This window comes from Protomyctophum parallelum (genome assembly GCF_964188405.1).
Source record: "Protomyctophum parallelum genome assembly, chromosome: 14".
Taxonomy (NCBI): domain Eukaryota; kingdom Metazoa; phylum Chordata; class Actinopteri; order Myctophiformes; family Myctophidae; genus Protomyctophum; species Protomyctophum parallelum.
This window is the reverse complement of record NC_139709.1, coordinates 32,611,728-32,631,145: the sequence shown is the minus strand read 5'-3', so window position 1 is coordinate 32,631,145 and position 19,418 is coordinate 32,611,728. Positions and strand designations below refer to the sequence as shown.

At 39.1% G+C, this 19,418-nt stretch overlaps 1 protein-coding gene across 1 annotated transcript in view; it reads left to right on the top strand.

Moving 5' to 3' along the window:
* Positions 1-18,697, top strand: part of LOC310870145 (corticotropin-releasing factor receptor 2) — a gene marked incomplete at both ends in the record, with an annotated part of 39,061 nt that extends 20,364 nt beyond the window's left edge. Inside the window, 10 exons of the mRNA XM_083781219.1 lie at positions 2,718-2,803; positions 5,742-5,848; positions 7,118-7,235; positions 7,346-7,499; positions 10,312-10,372; positions 10,478-10,550; positions 11,110-11,195; positions 14,060-14,195; positions 17,017-17,058; positions 18,557-18,697. Coding sequence (XP_083637345.1) covers positions 2,718-2,803; positions 5,742-5,848; positions 7,118-7,235; positions 7,346-7,499; positions 10,312-10,372; positions 10,478-10,550; positions 11,110-11,195; positions 14,060-14,195; positions 17,017-17,058; positions 18,557-18,697 — 1,004 coding nt within the window. The remainder of the gene's footprint in view (positions 1-2,717; positions 2,804-5,741; positions 5,849-7,117; positions 7,236-7,345; positions 7,500-10,311; positions 10,373-10,477; positions 10,551-11,109; positions 11,196-14,059; positions 14,196-17,016; positions 17,059-18,556) is intronic.
* Between the last annotated feature and the right edge of the window lie 721 nt (positions 18,698-19,418).

The following is a 19,418-nucleotide window of genomic DNA, read 5'->3' as shown; positions in this document are numbered from 1 at the left end:
AAGCTTTTGTACATGATTATATTTTTCAACCCATTTAGGCCTGACCTAAATTTTTCAAAAATAGCAGACCTACAAGCTCGTAGCGCGCCACTCGGTGGCACGCTATGAGCTTGTAGATCTGCTATTTTTCAATAGCTAAAGCATAGCATAATGCTAACACCTAAAGGGGTTCACTATGTAATGTTTTAATTGTGCAGGCGCTGAACCCAAAATAACAAACCCAAAATAACCACATATCAAAGGATAATTAATAGGCTTCCCTTCAGAGACTTTATTTTTGGCATCCGCCTGAGTGACATTTGTGCAGAAAGCTCTTCCTTCTGTCCTCTTCATACAAGTGAGTAGCTTGTAGTGAACAAGTGAATGACTTCAGAAATAGTCTAGGAGAAAAACACAGCACTGGTGGAGTCAATCTTTTATGTAGAATTGACAGAAATGGTTAGACAAATGCATTATGACACATGGATAATGTGTATTGAGAGTACAAAGAGGCATTTTTTGAGGTAAGTGGCAGAGGAGGTGGGCGATGTTGGCAGGGGTCTAAACCACAGGCTAATTGCATGTTTATTTCATTTTTAATAAGGCATGTCAAGTCATTCGTCTATGCCTGTGGAGTCTTGCCATTGTTTTTGTAGTTTTCTTGCATTCTTAACAAGCCCTTATCAAGGACTATTATGCAAATTTGGTAGAAACTGACGAACCTATTTTTCAGGAATATGACATTATTCATGATGTTGTTGGTGAATAGAGTAGCTTAATCATGTGTAATGTACAGATGGTTAGTCAGAGATGTAAGTAATGCTTTCCCTGCACCGCTGACTGCCTCGAATTAGTTCTTCCTCGCTGGAGGAATAGTCACACACCCTGCTTTCCCATCAGTTCTGTCTGCGCCATCAGAAGACAGTGTGATGTCACAGTAACGCAGGGAGACCAAAGGGCTTTTGCTGTGATATATGTCACAGTCTGACACTTGTCAACTCTGGATCAACTGGTGAAACTTTTCCTTCTTTTGTACACTGTGCAAAGTGCACTGCTGCTGTGACTACAATATCCACCAGACACTGACTAAACACAGCTGACTAAAAAAGATCCTGTTTGCATAGATGCATTATAAGAAAGAAAGAAGAATAGACTAAACAAAATGTGGTGTAGTACGCGTCATCAACAAATGGCACCCGAACAGATCATCAAGAAATAGCTGTCTTTGGAGAAAATGACACAGTTACAGTAATAAGACTGGCACTGGTCCTGGCAGTGCAGAACCTGGCAGAATGTGTGCTGTAATATTCTATCTATAGTTATAGTAGGCGTGAGCCTTTTGTAAAAGAGAATCCGATACATCTGTCTTTAATGTTCCATAAATAATGCTCTTCTGTATTTTAAGGTGGAACGATAAATAATAATGATTCTTCTTTGGTAACTGCATCAAATTATTGCCTTTTGATTGCCTATTTTAAGCCAATACAATTCTCCTTCTAATGTTGACATGCTTTTCTCTCTCTCTCTCTCTCTCTCTCTCTCTCTCTCTCTCTCTCTCTCTCTCTCTCTCTCTCTTCCCCCCCCCCCCCCATAACTAGGCTATACTAATCATATTCTGACAGTCCAGTTTAATGTCCTCCTGAGAACTGTCTGTAAGATCACATAGACTGTAATAGAGTAGTCACCTACTGTAAGTGGCTCAATTATGGCAGTAAACATCAAGAAGTGAACATTCTAAAGTGCAGTACTGTACAGTATAATACTGGAAAAAACGTCAAACTAAAAAGACAGAAATAGCATTATGAAATATGAATGCATCTGCATTGAGTACAAACTATAAGTACTCAAAAGGAAGAAAACAAAATCCATCTGTTCAAAAGATACGAACACAGGCTTCTCTCCCGTTTAGTTTGTAATGCATCTAAGTGGTAAAATGTTGTTTTCCCAAACAACAGGTGGGTGTGTTATGATGCAGTATGAGTATAGAGTACCTCACCACATAGGGAGAATTAGTTATGCCCCAATCTGCTAAACTTCAGTGTGTAGAAGCTTGATGTAGGAAGAGACATCATCTCCTCCTCTCAGATCCATTTGCCAAAGGATTTAACTGAGTCCACACTCCAACACACTCCAAAGCCCTGACACACCACAGCTGTCATTTGGGACTTTACTTCATGACCACTGCAATTCCAAATGTATTTTAAATTCCCTGATGAATGTCAGGTAAAAACAATACAGACTGGGCAAAGTATGACAAAGCATTGACTGATAGTTACTGCTTTTTTCTGTACATTCGTTTTAAATTGCGGACCCCCTTGAAAAATTGGGGACCCCCTTGAGAACGAGATGGTTCATCTCCAGGGATTGTTCCTAATAAAGAATTTCAGAAACACAGATGGTCTTACTACATTCTAGTGACTAAATGGTGGTGGATGGCTGGTTTATTTATGATTGGTTAAAGTGCTTACAAGGACTTTGGAGCCTGGCTGACAGAAATAGAAACTTAAGATTCATATTTAATTTGGCTTTTGTTCTAGACTAGAGGTAGGCCTACTAGACACTTTTGATTTATAGTGAACTTTTTACATTTTCTTTTCTTTTTTGCTGGTGAAAACCGATTAAATATTCTGTTTTTTTTAGACCAATCCGATATGGCATTTTTATGGCCGATATGGCCGATTATGCTACCGATAACATCGTGCATATACCTAATAAAATAATCTTCTTCTCCTTTGCAGGGAGTGCATACCGAGAGTGCATAGATAATGGGACCTGGGCTATGAGGAGCAATTACTCCAGCTGTGAACCCATTTTAGAGGAAAAGGTTAGTATCCAGAAATCCACTGCTGTATTCCTCTCATTATGTACGTAGATGTAATCAGCAACAGACATGCTTTCCCTGGGTTCCAGCCTGATTCGCTGCGTTCCGCGGATCTGAAAATGTCACTGCGCTACTAAGTCTGGACAGAGGCTGCTTTTGATTCGCATTTCATAACGTCAACTGTTACGTATAGCCACGTTGTTGCTTATACGTCATCAGCCAGCTCCACTTTGTCCATGCTTCTCACTGTTGGTGAGAAAATAGCGCCGTTCGAGACTTGAGAGTAAAAACCTACGGTAAAAAGTAAACGTAGTCCACTGTCAGATTCAGTTGTACAAAAAGAGTTTAGTGAATGATAAGGGGACGTTACAGGACAACAGCAGTAGCTGTGTGAGGTGAGTTTAGTGAATGATAAGGGGACGTTGCAGGACAACAGCAGTAGCTGTGTGAGGTGAGTTTAGTGAATGATAAGGGGACGTTGCAGGACAACAGCAGTAGCTGTGTGAGGTGAGTTTAGTGAATGATAAGGGGACGTTGCAGGACAACAGCAGTAGCTGTGTGAGGTGAGTTTAGTGAATGATAAGGGGGACGTTACAGGACAACAGCAGTAGCTGTATGAGGTGAGTTTAGTGAATGATAAGGGGACGTTGCAGGACAACAGCAGTAGCTGTGTGAGGTGAGTTTAGTGAATGATAAGGGGACGTTGCAGGACAACAGCAGTAGCTGTGTGAGGTGAGTTTAGTGAATGATAAGGGGACGTTACAGGACAACAGCAGTAGCTGTGTGAGGTGAGTTTAGTGAATGATAAGGGGACGTTACAGGATAACTGCAGTAGCTGCGCAGTGCGCATTGATACGTCAAACTGGTGTTTTTCCTCAACCCGCACCACAGCGAATCAGACTGGAAGCCAGGCTAAGACATTTCCACATTTCCTTATCATTATTTGAAAATGCTATCGCATAATGCAAATAAAATTAATCAGATGTGTTTTATTGCATAAAAATATTTTTTTCCACTCATGCATAGTGCAGTTGTACACTACATTTTTACACTTTGTCTGTGCGACATCACAAATAATACATTATCTTCCATTTATATCCTAGAACACTAAACCTGGGTGATTTTCACCCGGACAATGATGTTTATGTGGTTTTTCATAATGTTGCTGATGTCTGAGGTGTGTGGGTCCTTGGGTAGCTTCATGATGCTCAGTGGCATCATAGGTTTGTTTACCTGCTCACATCCATGGCTTTTTTCTACAGGCAGGTGTTCGGGTGAATTTCGCCCGGGTTTAGTGACAGAGGGTAAAACTAAAAAAAGGAAATGCCATAGAACTCCCAAACAGGGCTTTTTGAGGGGCACTAGCTCTCTGTCCTAACTCGTGTCACATTTGCCATTGACAATGAAAGGAGAATTTACGTCATATGTGTCTGAGCAAATCAAATCAGAGCCTAATCACAGTCTTTGATGATGTACGATGATGAGAGCACTTCACACGGGGGAGATGTTTTTGTACTAGACCATCCTCACATGTCCCAGGAATGGGTGGACCAAAGGAGAAGTTTCCAGCTCCATAATGGTTTTTTTTAAGGAATATTTAAAAAATAATACTCACATTTTTCACCGGTTTTACGATAGATTTTTACCGATTTTATGATATTTTCTTTTGGTGTGAAATTTCATGTTGAAATATTAAAGAAGATTGCCATGTATTGCTGTACTTATTTTTTATGGAATATATTACATCAGGTACCCACCCGGCTGGTTTAGTGATGGTGTGACAAAAGTTGGGTTTAGTGTTCTACAGTTAATCTACTAATTATAGGTGAAACTCCCATATCGTATCTAATGAGTTTTGGCCTGATTACCTCTCCTCATGGCCCCTGATTATGTGGTTCATGCTCTATTTCCATCTAATTTTAAGCAGCGACAAAAGTGTGTCAATAACAGATTCCTTTCTGCACTGCCATTTTACCTGCTGCCTCCCTTGATGGGACTTCACTGTATACAGTGTACAGTATACTCATTAAATGACAAATTATGCATATTCGGCATACGCCAGCATACTGTACAATAGCACAGTAGAAACAATCCGGAGAAATGTTTTGTTAGGTTACCTTGGTCTCGAGTCTATTATATCGCTAGAAGCTCCAAAGTCAGAAATGAAGCGCGTAGTACTGTATATCCATCAGATCAAAACCGCGGAGAGCCGCCCTGGATTAGGAGAGACGAGGTATTCTTTCTGCTGCCGCGCTAACAGCTATTCGAACGGTAAGCTAATATGAAGGCAGAGCGAAGCGACGGGTGCCTTAGGTGGCTCACTCCAAAAAAAAAATGAAGGAAAGAATTCTGAATATTCTTCTCTCGCCTGATATCATTGATGTGTACACACGTCCTATGAACGCGTCGATTAGGTTCCCTAGGGCGCGTGCACGGAGCCGTCCTACGCACGGAAACGGTTAATGCATGCACGCTGTACACCAGGGATGGGCAACTTTGACGATGGAGAGGGCCACTATATTTCCACACTCACTCCATAGGGCCATATATTATTGTCGTAGCAATTTTTTTTGCTAGATTCATATTTTTTTTTCTATTTTTGAGTTTGAATCCTGAAAATTAACATTTTTATGTAATTTCAAATGCCTTTAATTATACTTGTGTTGAGCAATGAGCTACTAATTTAGACTGAAGTAATTACAGCGGGTCATGTTTTGCATGTTGTGGAATTGTAACAGCTGAAACCAATATTATATCAGTATTCTGACAATAACCTGAGGGCCACATTAAGTGAAGTTGGGGGCCGCATGTGGCCCCCGGGGCGCCAGTTGCCCACCCCTGCTGTACACCATTGCCCATTCACGTTGCATTGAAGTTGGCGTGTGTTTTATATTGCATGTCATGTCATGTAATGAAAGGATTCATATTGTTGTCTCTACAGAGGAAGTATCCCATGCATTATAAGATAGCGCTCATCATCAACTACCTTGGCCACTGCATATCTGTGGGCGCGTTGGTCGTGGCCTTCATTCTCTTCTTGTGCTTAAGGCAAGTACACAAATAGTTGCCTTTCGAAATGTTTCTCATGCACAAGTGGCCACTTACAAATCAATCACAGAAAATCATGCAATGCTTTGGACAGCTGTGCTTATCATTAACTTGTTTATGTCAGATGAATATATATATATATATATATATATATATATATATAGCCCCCCCGCCTTCCCGTTCAGCACTGAGAGAGACATCCAGACTTGAGAGACACAGTACTGTACATATGCCGTGCTGTGCATTTCAAAAAATCATGTTTAGCCAACATGACTCCTTTCCATTTTCCCGTTTGCAATGCACACCCATAACCCCCCCCCCCCCCCCCCCTCACTCACTCACGCACACTCGCATGCATGCACGCACACACACACACACACACACACACACACACACACACACACACACACACACACACAAAAACTATTTCTGGGACGGTTTAGGCGGATAAACTGTAAATGTGCTACACACAATGCAGAATTCACCATGGCTCTGCATGGCTCGAGGTTGTGCATCTAACACTGACAATTATTTTTGGGGGGGGCTGATTTATACTGTAAATCAGGCCTCATGTCTGGTACAGCAGTGGTCCTCAAAGTGGCGTCTGGGGACCCCCACGGGTCCTTGAGGTGGTTCCAGGCGGTCCTAATGAGTTAATATAGCATCAAAGCCAGTTGAACCACTTTAACCCTGTTTTACACTAAGGCAATTTAGACAAATCTTAAAAAGATCGGAAACATTTTGGAATTATTTAAAATGGATTTCTTCTCTTCCGGGAATCGCTGCGCATCACAAGATCCTTTCAGATTGGGGTCTACGGCCAAATACTGTATCACATTTGGGGGTGCTTGACATGCAAATGAGAACCACTGCTGTACAGTACACGGATCAGTGTTGGGAGTATTGCATCATGTCTACATGATGTAACAGTACAGACTATAACGTATGAGTCTTGCATACTGTACAGTAGGAGCTAAATTATGGCTATTGTGGCATTCTTCTCTGTTCTATTCAGCCTTCCCTTTTCCATTTCATAGTTCCCTAATCCCTTTGTGCTTCAGTGTGAAAGTAATGCATTTACTATAATACATATATATATATATATATATATATATATATATAATGCATTTCGTGGCACAGAAAGTCATATTGTAAGTGATAGTGATATTATCTAATATACTATATTATAGCACATTATGAAAGTAACTCCTGAATGAGCTTACGCTAATAGATCATTTTGACATCTCCTCCACTTGACTTTCACTATAGAAGCATACGATGTCTTCGAAACATCATCCACTGGAACCTAATCACCACCTTCATTTTAAGGAACGTTATGTGGTTTCTGCTTCAGTTGATTGACCACAACATCCATGAGAGCAATGAGGTAACAACCATGATTTATAAGTGTTGTATGCCCAGAGACTTGAAAGAATGAAAATAGCATTTGTTTTTGCTTCAACCTTTTGAGTGACTAAATTACGCTTTCTCTTTCAGCCCTGGTGTCGCTTAATTACCACGATATACAACTATTTTGTGGTGACTAACTTTTTCTGGATGTTTGTTGAAGGATGCTACCTTCATACTGCCATTGTGATGACTTATTCAACTGACAAGCTTAGAAAGTGGGTCTTTCTTTTCATTGGCTGGTGTAAGTACATCTATGTTCACAATGTGTTTGAATTTGAGTTAGACATGCTTTCATAAAACTTCTCTTGTTGGCCAAATGTCACACTGTTATTACTGTTAGAGCCATCATTATTTTTGGTTCCAGTTCATCTTCTTCTCTGCTCTTGTCATTTGGTGATGATAGATTGTGAATTGAAAATTGAAAAATGTCCACCAAAACAGGGAAAGGAATTATTTTTGAGATTGAAAACTAAATTATGTGTCAGCTGCCTACACTTGCTACAGAAAACTAAATTACCAGTCATTCTGCAGACATAATAATAGTCAAAACCAAATAGGGCTTAAGTGTTAAAACTGTACCGTATTTTACTGGGGACCCCTTGAAACCCCCTCAAGGACCCACTTTGAGATGCACTGGTTTAAAGGATGGATTGTACGGGTCGGATGGTATAAGCAGTGAAGCGTGGACAATGGTCATGTTTGCGGTTATGCATGACTTCCTGTTTCACACTGATAGAACGAGCACTGGGGGAAAAATATGTAGGTCATGTTAAATTGACTCACACCAAACGTCTTCAGAATAAACGGCTGTGAAAGGAAGTTCATACTAGCCCTATGAAATGGAAATAGCTAGTATGAACTTGATTGGGCACCCATAGAACCGGGGGGCACAACTACATACATCGTTTGATGTGACGCTGCATATTATTATATTCCTGCTATTCTAATTATATTTTGAAATCTTGGGTGACTCCACCTTTTGGGCAGTGTCAGTGTCAGTGTCCATTCTTATATCACTCTTTTGTGATCGCTAATTATCATCTAATAGGACATGAAAGAAGTTCTCTTCTCTTCTCTTCTCTCTCGTGTATGATCCTCAATGATGAAAGAAGTAGAACAGTTTAAATGTCTTAACACTAGGGAAATTATGATTAGCCAGGTAAAGTATGATTGACATCAGGTGTGCTGTATTTAACAGTGGCGGAAAAAGTACTCAAATGTTTTACTTAAGTAAAAGTATTGATATTGCAATATAGAAGTACTCCGTCATAAGTAAACGGAATTCTCTGGAATTATCTGGAATTCAAAATGTACTTGAGTAAAAGTACAAATGTATTAGCATCAAAATGTACTTGAAGTACCAAAAGTAAAAGTACTCATTGCGCAGAATGTCCCGTTTCAAGTTTTCAAATGTATACAAATCTTCTGAAAATAGCAGATCTACAAGCTCACAATGCATTGAGACACATTGTGAGCTTGTAGATCGGCTGTTTTCAAATGGCCGAAATGTATAGGGCTGAAGTGGTTAACGTATGTTTTGTAATAATAATCGAAATCTACAAAGTACCTAGTAACTAAAGTTTTCAAATAAATGTAGTGGAGTAAAAGTACAATGTTTGGATCCAAAATGTAGTGAAGTAGAAGTGAAAGTATTGGAAATACTCAAGTAAAGTAATAATATCTCAAAATTGTACTTAAGTGAAGTACTTAAAGGTATATTCAGTGATTTCACTTAATTCAAATATCACTTATTTTTTTGTTTTGTTGTGATAATCCTCCCTACTATAGAGTGTGCTGGCCATATAAGGAGTTCCTCCCTGTCCCCAGTTAACCCCTGGGGGTCAAAAAACCCTCAAAAGTTTTTGACTCTCTATCCTGATTGGACGAAAGGCTGGGTCCCACAGCCAAAAACGAAACCTAAGGTTTTTTGAGTGAAATCACTGAATATACCTTTAAGTAAATGTACTTATTTTGTTACTTTCCACCACTGGTATTTAAGAGGTGGGGGCAGGAACACACTATACAAATCTTGCTGTGTTAAAAAAACATATAAAATCACATGGCTCTAAAAATACACGGTAAAATGGCATCCTTTATTGGTAGAATTTAGTGGGTTGGAGCTGGGTTACATTTTTCATTTAATTTTATTGGTACTTGACCTTGATTTTACTGAAGCAGTTGAGTGTGATTGTGTACATACAGTGCAGCCTTTACCATACATACAGTATAGTTAAAGGAGAATTCCATGCTAGAAGGCTTTCTTACCTTTATTTGTAATTGTTAAGTCCCCACCAAAGAGGTCCATGTGTTATTTTGTGCAAAAGTGCATTATTGGCTATTTTCCCTACCATAAGCCCTCAATGAATTGAATTGAATTGCATTGAATTGAATGGGGCTATGGGGTGTTGTGCTAATTCGCTTATTTCCATCGCTCACATTTTTTTATTTTAATATTATACTCTCTTCATAATGTAAATAGTATCCCAAGCGGCACACTTTACTACTTATTTCAATGGAAATAAGCGAATTAGCACAAAAACCCAACCCCCATTGAGGGCTTATATTAGGGGAAATAGCCAATAATGCACTTTTGCACAAAATAACAACTGGACCTCTTTGGTTGGGACCTAACAACTACAAATAAAGGTAATAAAGCCTTCTAGCATGGAATTCTCCTTTAATATGTGTGGGAAGGTTCACTTACCTTCCGATTCGATACGATCTCGATACCTATGGTGCTGATTCGATTTATATTGCGTTTCTTAATTATATTGTGATTCAATGATTGTTGCGATTCTATATTACGATATTCCCCCCAAGTTACATTGCCTCGAGTTTAAAATCGATTAAACAAAATCGTGGCATTACAAAACGTGATATTTGAGTGAATCGATTATAATCTTTTGCCCACCCCTACTAGTTTTAGAGCTGTTAATACTGCTGCAAATTAATATTTTTTGTGCAGATTTCCTTTCAAGATGATAGCCTGCCTTACATAATGTACAATGTATAAGTCCTCTCTGCCACAACTCAAATAATCCTATTTATTTCAGGCATTCCATGTCCTATCATTATTGCTTGGGCTATTGGCAAGCTATATTATGAGAATGAACAGTAAGCATTTACGCTAATTATTCATTGACATTGAACAATACAAATTAAACACAGAAATCTTTTTAAACACTGATTTTCATATACAATTATTCTTTATACCAACAGATGCTGGTTTGGCAAGGAGCCTGGGAAGTATATTGACTACATTTACCAAGGGCCTGTTATTCTTGTCCTTTTGGTGAGCAAAACGGGGGAATTCAACTTTTCACTTAACGTTTCACTTTCCTGGCCAGTAGATGGCTGCAGGTGTCCACCGCACACTGTAATTACGATAGGTTTGTTTCCAGCTGGAGACCTGTGCTGCATTTCCCTGCCCCTCTATTATATACTTTATCAAAAGCATCCATTACCTTGGCTGGTAATGGCCCGTCTGACTCCCGATCCAGACGGCCTTTACTGCATGTCTTCCCCCCATCTCTCAGGCAAAAGGCAAAAGCCACAAAAACAAAACATAAAAAAAATAAGCATTCATTGATATCATAATGCACTGTGTCAACATGTATCATAATCATATACGGTTGATTTATTGGCCTACAAGAGACATTTACTAACAGTCAAATCGCTCTATGGAAATGAGAATTTATTGTATTGTCTATACTTTCTTATTGTGCACATGAATTACCAGTCCCAGAACGGTGATAGAGCTGATCATGACTCACTACCCAAATTTGCTGTCAGGTTAATTTATTAGAAATTAATCGAGATTAACGTTTATGCTTATATTCATTCTTTACCAGATAAATTTCGTGTTCCTCTTCAACATTGTACGAATTCTCATGACCAAACTGAGAGCTTCTACGACATCTGAAACAATACAGTATAGGTGAGTTCCTACTGCAGATGATTGCAGTACTTATATTAATTAAATGTCTTAAGCCATTCTGTACGTTGAACCCCTATTGGTGTTTTAAGCATGATGTTATACTTTAGCTATTCAAAAATTGCAGATCTTCAAGCTCATAGCGCGGCACCGAGTGCCGTGCTACGAGCTTGTAGGTCTGCTATTGTTGAGAAATCGTGGAAATGTGGGGCAAATCTTTGAATATATACAGTATTCTTTCAGAGCGAACGTTTTTAGCTCAAATCTTTGCTTCTGGGGGAGGGGGGGGGGGGTCCCTGGAACAACAAATTTTCATATGGGGGTCGGTGGCCAATTACATTTAATTTTGGGGGTGAAAAAGGTTGAGCACCACTGACATAGAAACATAGGTTTTTCAGAAGACTGTCAATCCTATATTGGTTCCGTCAATCAGCTGCCAAATATATGGCCCTTATACACTGCACCAAACAAACATTCTGAATGGAAGTGAAGTTAACCATTTTATATAAGGTGGCCCATTGCTCATTATTATAATTATTTATATTTTTGTTATACTGTACCATGCTATTATATGTTGTGATTTGTATTCATGAAAAGAGAGCAAAGACATGCACAACATGCACAACATCCCCAACCCCTCTATTTCTGGCACACAGCGCCCCTACTGGTACTCATAGTCATATACTGGTGCTCATTAACCAACACGTAGGCGGACACATAGGTACATAGGTGAACACGGACATTGCTGTTCCTTGGAGTGGTTGCACCACTCAAAAATAAAGAAAACGCTCGCACACTGAGGGCTCCAATGCGAACGCTAGAGGCGGAATCAACACGAGACTGGTGACGTATTGTAGCTGTGCCACAGCGCAAATGTAAACACAAGCTAACAAGACTACAACCTTAGAGTATAACTATAATAGAGACGTCACCGAGAGGAAACCCCGAGGCGAACTGGACATAGTGGCCGAATGTGGTATTGCAGCTCGAGCCTGCGCTGGGCCGTTGACTATCATTGCGCACGTTCATGTTATTGGGGCAATGACACGTGAGCGCTGTTGCATACGTGAACGTGTGCAATCATAGTCAACGGCCAGCGCGTTCACGATTTGGCCCAATCCATCCCAGAATGCACTCTGTTCCTACCCGGAAAGAGGAGTGAAATCGCCTCATGCGCTTTTGATCAACTTAACCTTGTAACACCCTTTTCTATGTTACCAAAAAGCATCGTTGGGACTTACAGGGTTAAGGCAAGTGGATGGGAGGAGAAATCCGGTGACGTCTCTATTAATATATATACTCTAAGACTACAACACGAAATTATTATAGAGATATCTGATTTTTGTCCCACTGCTTCCGGGTTCATCGTTTCTGCTTGAGAGAGACCAGATCAAGGTAGGAGGAGGGAACTTGTGAACTCAAATTCTGCCGCAATCTGGCGGAGTCAGGTTACATAAATGAAGGATAGCTGTGAAAATGATTGTAATTGGGCCATTCATTAGTTTCCAAAAGTTATTTCAAATTCAAACTATGCCATTTCTTTCCAAATACAGGCTCACATTATTGTATGTGTCTGAAATCATTGTTCCAGATGTCTCTGGGCTTATCTGTCATTCTAACATTGCATTGGTGTTGCTGTTAGGGGTTCTGGGCAAAGGAGATTGTTTTTGTATTAAAAAAAGACATATTGGAAGCAAGCACAGGTTAGATGTTATGCACTATTTGCAATTGGAAAAGATAAAGTTTGAATTGAGAGGGAGTGAAGACAGATTTTTCAGTAAGTGCACACTAACCCCTCCTACACAATAGATAACATAATACAAAATTGGAAAGGAAAATACATAAACTGTAAAAAAAAAAAAAAAGTAATTCAGTTGATATACCCCTCTAAGAGGGAACAACAACTTATTGGGAAAGTTTGAGAGCAAGAGTGTCTGTCCTGTTGTCTTTGTTTTGTTTGTCTGACTGTTACCATCTGTCACTGTTTGTTTAACAGTTTTTTGTTTGTTTATCGCATTTATATACTTTTATTTGTATTGTATCTGGAACATGTACACTACCTGTCACTATTATAATTTTTTAGTTTTATATTACTTACTCATTTATCTGTCAATGATATTCTGAAGTTATGTAAAATACAAAATGTCAAATAAAAAAAGTATTTTAAAAAAAAAACTAAAAAAACATAGTTTTGTATCAAGCTTTGTCGAGCAACTACACAAACGCTTAGAAGCAAACAAATGGACCGATTCCAATATTTGTTTCACACCCATCATCCCTCCAAATGGTCCAATAATAGGACCCAGGATTATAAAAAAAAGTAATTCCCATTTTGTTTGGTTTAAAGCAAGTTACTGTTCAAATGCATTGCTCAATATTAATGTAAGTATACTTGACCAATAGACTGATTCTGACTCAGATCTGTGCCATTGCTGATATTCTGGCTTCCAATTCAGACATCGCAAACTACTGTTTGCATATCTCCAGATATGGCTGGGCAACATATCCATCCATAACAATAATGGTGATTTGAGACTATACCTTCTCTGTCCTTTCAGTCTCCTCTCTGTCCATCTTCATAATTCCTCTACTGAATTTGACCGACTTTTTTGACCCATGGTTGAAATGTCTCAACAGAAGAGTAGGGAGAGAAGAACCTCTCCAACCAATGTAGCTGTGTTTGTTCGTTATATCGCATTAACATACTCTATTACCATACTTTAAAATATTGTTTTATACATTCAAATAAGTCCCGTATTGTAGCTTTGAAGATCATTTTGAGGAATGACATCACGATCAAGTGGATGATGGATGCAAGGACATTTTCATCACTCACACCCCGATGTTTTATATCTCTGTCTTCACAGGAAAGCAGTGAAAGCAACGTTGGTGTTACTACCCCTGTTGGGAATCACGTACATGCTCTTCTTTGTGAATCCGGGGGAGGATGACATTTCCCAAATAGTTTTCATCTATTTCAATTCCTTTTTACAATCGTTTCAGGTGAGAGTAATGAAGGCTGAAGCAAAATGTGAGATCTTCAATCATATGAATTGTTCAGAATTTCGTAATTCTGAACATCGTCCTTTCGTAGAGTTTCAACACTCAACCTTTCAGATAATGAGCTCTCGAGAGGAAGAGTCAGTTGTAATATCATGTCGTCACTGTCGGGTGGAAACCAGTGTTGTCTTTGGCATTTTAGTTTAGTCATAGTCTTTGGAATAAAACATTTAGTTTTAGTCACGTTTTAGTCACCTGAAATGTTTTAGTGTTAGTGTAGTTTTAGTCGACTAAATGTCATAAGATTTTAGTCGACTAAATTTACAGTTGATTTAGTCGACTAAAATGTATTTTGGCAGACCTTGATGGTGTCGTAATGGCTGATTTTACACTTGCTGAAAATAGTGTAAAATGACTTATACTAGATCTCTTCTCCACTAGTCCCTTCCTAACATTTTAGTCTCGTTTTAATTTGTTGACGTATTTATCTTTAAATACTTTTAGTCATCATAGCTTAGTTTTCATGTAGTTTCCATGTAGGTTTCGTCAGTGAAAAAGGATAGTCGACGAACATTTTTCGTCATAGTATTAGTCGACGAAATCAACACTGGTGGAAACAGTGGTAGAAAAGGGACTCAAATGTTTTACTTAAGTAAAAGTAACTATACTTCAATGCAGAAATTCACTGCAACGTAAAGGTCCGGAATTCAAAATGTGTTGGCATCCACATGTAAAGTACTCATTGTGCAGCATATGTCCCAGTAGATTGTCTATTTTCAAATGGCCCGAAAACCGAAATGTATATAGGACTGAAGTGGGTAATGTATTTTTTTGTAATAATAATCAAAATCTACAAAAAGTAGTAACTAAAGCTTTCAAATTATTGTAGTGGAGCACACTTACTTACTTAGTCCTCTTGCACTTCAGGGCGCGTAGAGCCAACCATAGCAACCAGGTCTCTCCATCTGGGTCTGTCATGGGCAAGGTGTTGAGCTTGTGCCAATGTCACGTTACATGCTCTAAGTTCCTGGGCTATTACATCCAGCCATCGTGACGTGTTGTGAGTTTGTAGATTAGGCTACATTTTTGCGTATGATGAAGTAGGCTCAGGGGCATAAATAAAAAATATATTTATATAAAAGCTTGAAATATGGAGATAAGAGGCTCCTGCCCGACAGAGATGATATTGTCAGAGCATATACTTAGTGGGGCGATTAGGCTAAGTGGGGACATGTGCGCCTGATGTGCTCTCTGTGGGTCAGCGGTTTCCGCTAGACAATTTTTTAGACAGCCACCATGACTGGCAAGATTCTATTCGCCCGGGCCAAAGGATAAATTAATAATCGGCCATAATATATTAGTGTTTGTTTGCAGATACTATGCATGGTGCAGTTAACCACCGCCGACCGATCATTACACAAAGTGTAATATTATCACATTACTGCAGTGCTTTCCACTTCATCACAGATGCAATATGTGCCTGCCTTTATATAGTTTATTGGAATACCAGACGACTCGCCCCTTTACCAACTCTCCCCTCGCGGAAAATGTTAATGTAGTTAACAGTTAATTTAGTATTTCCCACCCTCCCTGAAATCTGAAATTATGTATAGTAGTCGATCTCTATACTCTGTAAAATCAAGGAAGAATAACATGAGACAGAGACGGTGACTGCTTAAGTTAATTTAGGACCTTCTAGAAGTTAATTTCGTTTTATTAAACACATTTCTTCCAATAATACCTTTTATATAATCACCAACATGAATTTATGCTTGTTATTTACAGCTAGGTAGAGTAGTGGGGCGAGATGGAAAAGGGGCGACCGTACCTGTTACCGTTTCTTGAAGCATATATCTACTCCATCATACAGGTGTCGCTTGCCAAAAAGAACAGAATATAAGAGGATGGATGAGTGATATAACAGTACAAACAAACAGTTTAATGTATTAATTGATTGCTCGGGCCACGCATTAAAAGTAAATTAATCCACAAAACTAACGTTTTAGTTTGTATCATTTGCATTCAACTTTGACCCCTCTATCACATGGAACTATCTTTTTTGTGCGTAGTGATATGGACACAAAAAACCTAGTTCCGTGTGATAGAGGGGTAAAAAATGAACGAAAGTTGCACTAATATTTTATAAATAGGTCAACAATACAAATGACGTTAGTTTTGTGGGTTAATTTATTCTTAATGCTGGCCCCCAGTGCCCCCCACAAAATGACTGGAACTACTTTCACCAAAACCAGAGCAGAACTTCCACCACGGGACTCAGGCAATCAATTAATACAGTTGCAACCACTATATTAATGGCAAGTATTTCATACAGTTTAAGTTAAAAAAATCTGAACTATCCCTTTAATGCGCAGTAACTTACATCATCAGCTTTTGTTTTGATGCAGGTAAGGTAGTCAACGGCAATGTGCCACCAATTTGTTCCACCACTCCATTGCAGTGCGTCTGATGATTTAGGCTGATTTGCCAATCAGTGTAAGCTCCAAAATAGTGAAAATATGATGTTAATGCATGGTTGTAAACCACATATTGTAATGTTTATCAAATATTTATCAAATATATCTTTAACTTCGTCAAATCATATTTTCCCAACCTGCCACGCTGGCCGGCCGGCTGTTTATATTTTAATGGCCGATTGATATTTTAATCTGAGCGGCATATATCGGTTAACAGAAACTGTGAGTGTTCTATGTGTGTACACACAATGGCTAATGAAGGTATCTGAATCTTCTATCTTTCATTGTAAAAAATAATAATTAATTTGATGTAATTAAGTAATTATCACTGTATTTTGTCTTGTTTTTAGGGCTTCTTTGTGTCCGTATTTTACTGCTTCCTCAATGGAGAGGTGAGTCGATCGCCGTCAAACATTGCATGCCCACTTCCAGTAGGCAAAGGAAGACACTAGGCCCCCAAATCTCTATAACCCATTTAGACCTGAGGACGATTCAGAAAACCCTTTTCTGAAAAACCTATGTTTCTATGTCAGTGTTGCTCAACCTTTTTCATGTCAAGGGACCCCCAGAATGATCTGTATTTGGCCACGGACCCCCATCTGAAAATATGTTCACTGTGACAGAATATATATTCCAAGATTTTGCGCCACATTTTCAAGATTTTTCAAAAATAGCAGATCTACAAGCTCGTAGCGTGGCACTCAGTGCTGCACTATGAGCTTGTAGATCTGCTATTTTTCAATAGCTAAAGTATAACATAATGCTTACAACACCAAAAGGGATTCCCGACCGTTAAACGGGTTAAACGGATTCATCGTGGGTCATATGATGAAAACATGTCCTCTGAATGTTAACCTGCTTCTTTGGATAGACCAGGCCCATTTCTACTGAACTAGATATTCTGCAATCTTTGTCACTACTATTTGTCTGAAAGTTGGTACCCAATACCATACCCTAACTGGTAACCCTTCATTTTAACTACCAGGTAATTACCTGGTAACTACATGGCAATAGTAGGTTTTACCTGGTAAGTACCCGGTAACTACTATGTAGTTATGCAGTAATTACTAGGTCATTACCAAGTATTTTCCCTGACAACTACTAGGTAATTACCCTGTATGTATAACAATTTACTGTATAATTACCTGGTAATTACATGGAACTTACCATGGTGAATGACCCACTAGTTGCCAGGTAATTACCAAGTATTTTCCTGACAACTACCTAGTAATTACCCTGTATTTATAAGTATTTACTGTGTAATTACTAGGTAACTACCCAGTATTCATAAGTATTTACTCTGCTACCATGCAAGTTACCCAGTAGCTACTAGGAAATTACCAAGTATTTTCCTGACAACTACTAGGTAATTAACCTGTATTTATAGGTTTTTACTATGTAATTACCAGGTAACTACCCAGTATTTATAAGTATTTACTCTGCTACCATGGTAAGTTCCATGTAATTACCAGGTAATTATACAGTAAATAGTTATACATACAGGGTAATTACCTAGTAGTTGTCAGGGAAAATACTTGGTAATGACCTAGTAATTACTGCATAACTACATATTAGTTACCGGGTACTTACCAGGTAAAACCTACTATTGCCATGTAGTTACCAGGTAATTACCGTACCGTAAAATGAAGGGTTACCCTGTAACTCTGGAATCATAATTATTAGGAATGTTAAATGGTGCTTTTATTTAACTGTAGTGCTTTATACAAACTCCTTTACAATGACGCACGCACGCACACACGCACACACACAAACACAACCACGTTTTGTAGTCATTTTGAATGTTTTTGTAGTCATTTTAAGATCGTACAGCATATCATCATGTCAAAGGGGGCCAAAGTGGCAGTAGTAACATCTTCATTCCTCTGTTAGGTGCGCTCTGCCACGAGAAAAAGGTGGCATCGCTGGCAGGACAATCACTCGCTTCAGGTGCGAGTGGCGCGAGCCATGTCCATCCCTACCTCGCCCACGAGGCTCAGCTTCCACAGCATCAAACAGACCACAGGTGTGTGATCAGAGGAACGCGCACCGCACAGGACCCCCCTGCCCATTTGGAAGGAGCAAACAGATGAGTGCACACAAAATGCATTGGACCTTCACGCGTTGCTTCGTCGTTTCGTGCAGCGCTTAACCCCAAAGTGATTTGTATACAGGAGACTGATTTCCAGAAATCACTGTAAAGTTCACGATGTCTCTCTCCAGCATGGCGTACGGTACCACATACGTTGGACTGGATTATTTGTAGTGTTTGTTGGAGCGGATGGATTTCTCACATGGATTTCATACTGTTGAGAGCCTTATACAAGACCGCACTTGTTGTTATTACTATGGTACGGCTCATATTACAGTAACAAAAAAGAAACTGACGAAAACTAAATGGAAACTAAATGACAACTAAGCTATGATGACTAAAACTAAGACTAAATATATTGACAATTTCGTTAACAAATAAAAACTAGACTAAATGTTAGGAAGGGACTAGTGGACAAGTAAAGGTCATTTTATACTTGGTTTCATGCTGAAAATAGCTGATCTACAAGCTCACAATGCGTCAAATCAGTCATTAACCCATTCTGACCTGATTCATACGAGGTTTCCACTGGACACACACTGGTTGATTAACTCATTCTGACCTGAGATCAGATTCTAAAAATGTCAGTCGTTCTTCGATTTTTCAAAAATAGCAGACCTACAAGCTCGTATCGCGCCACTCGGTGGCGCGATACGAGCTTGT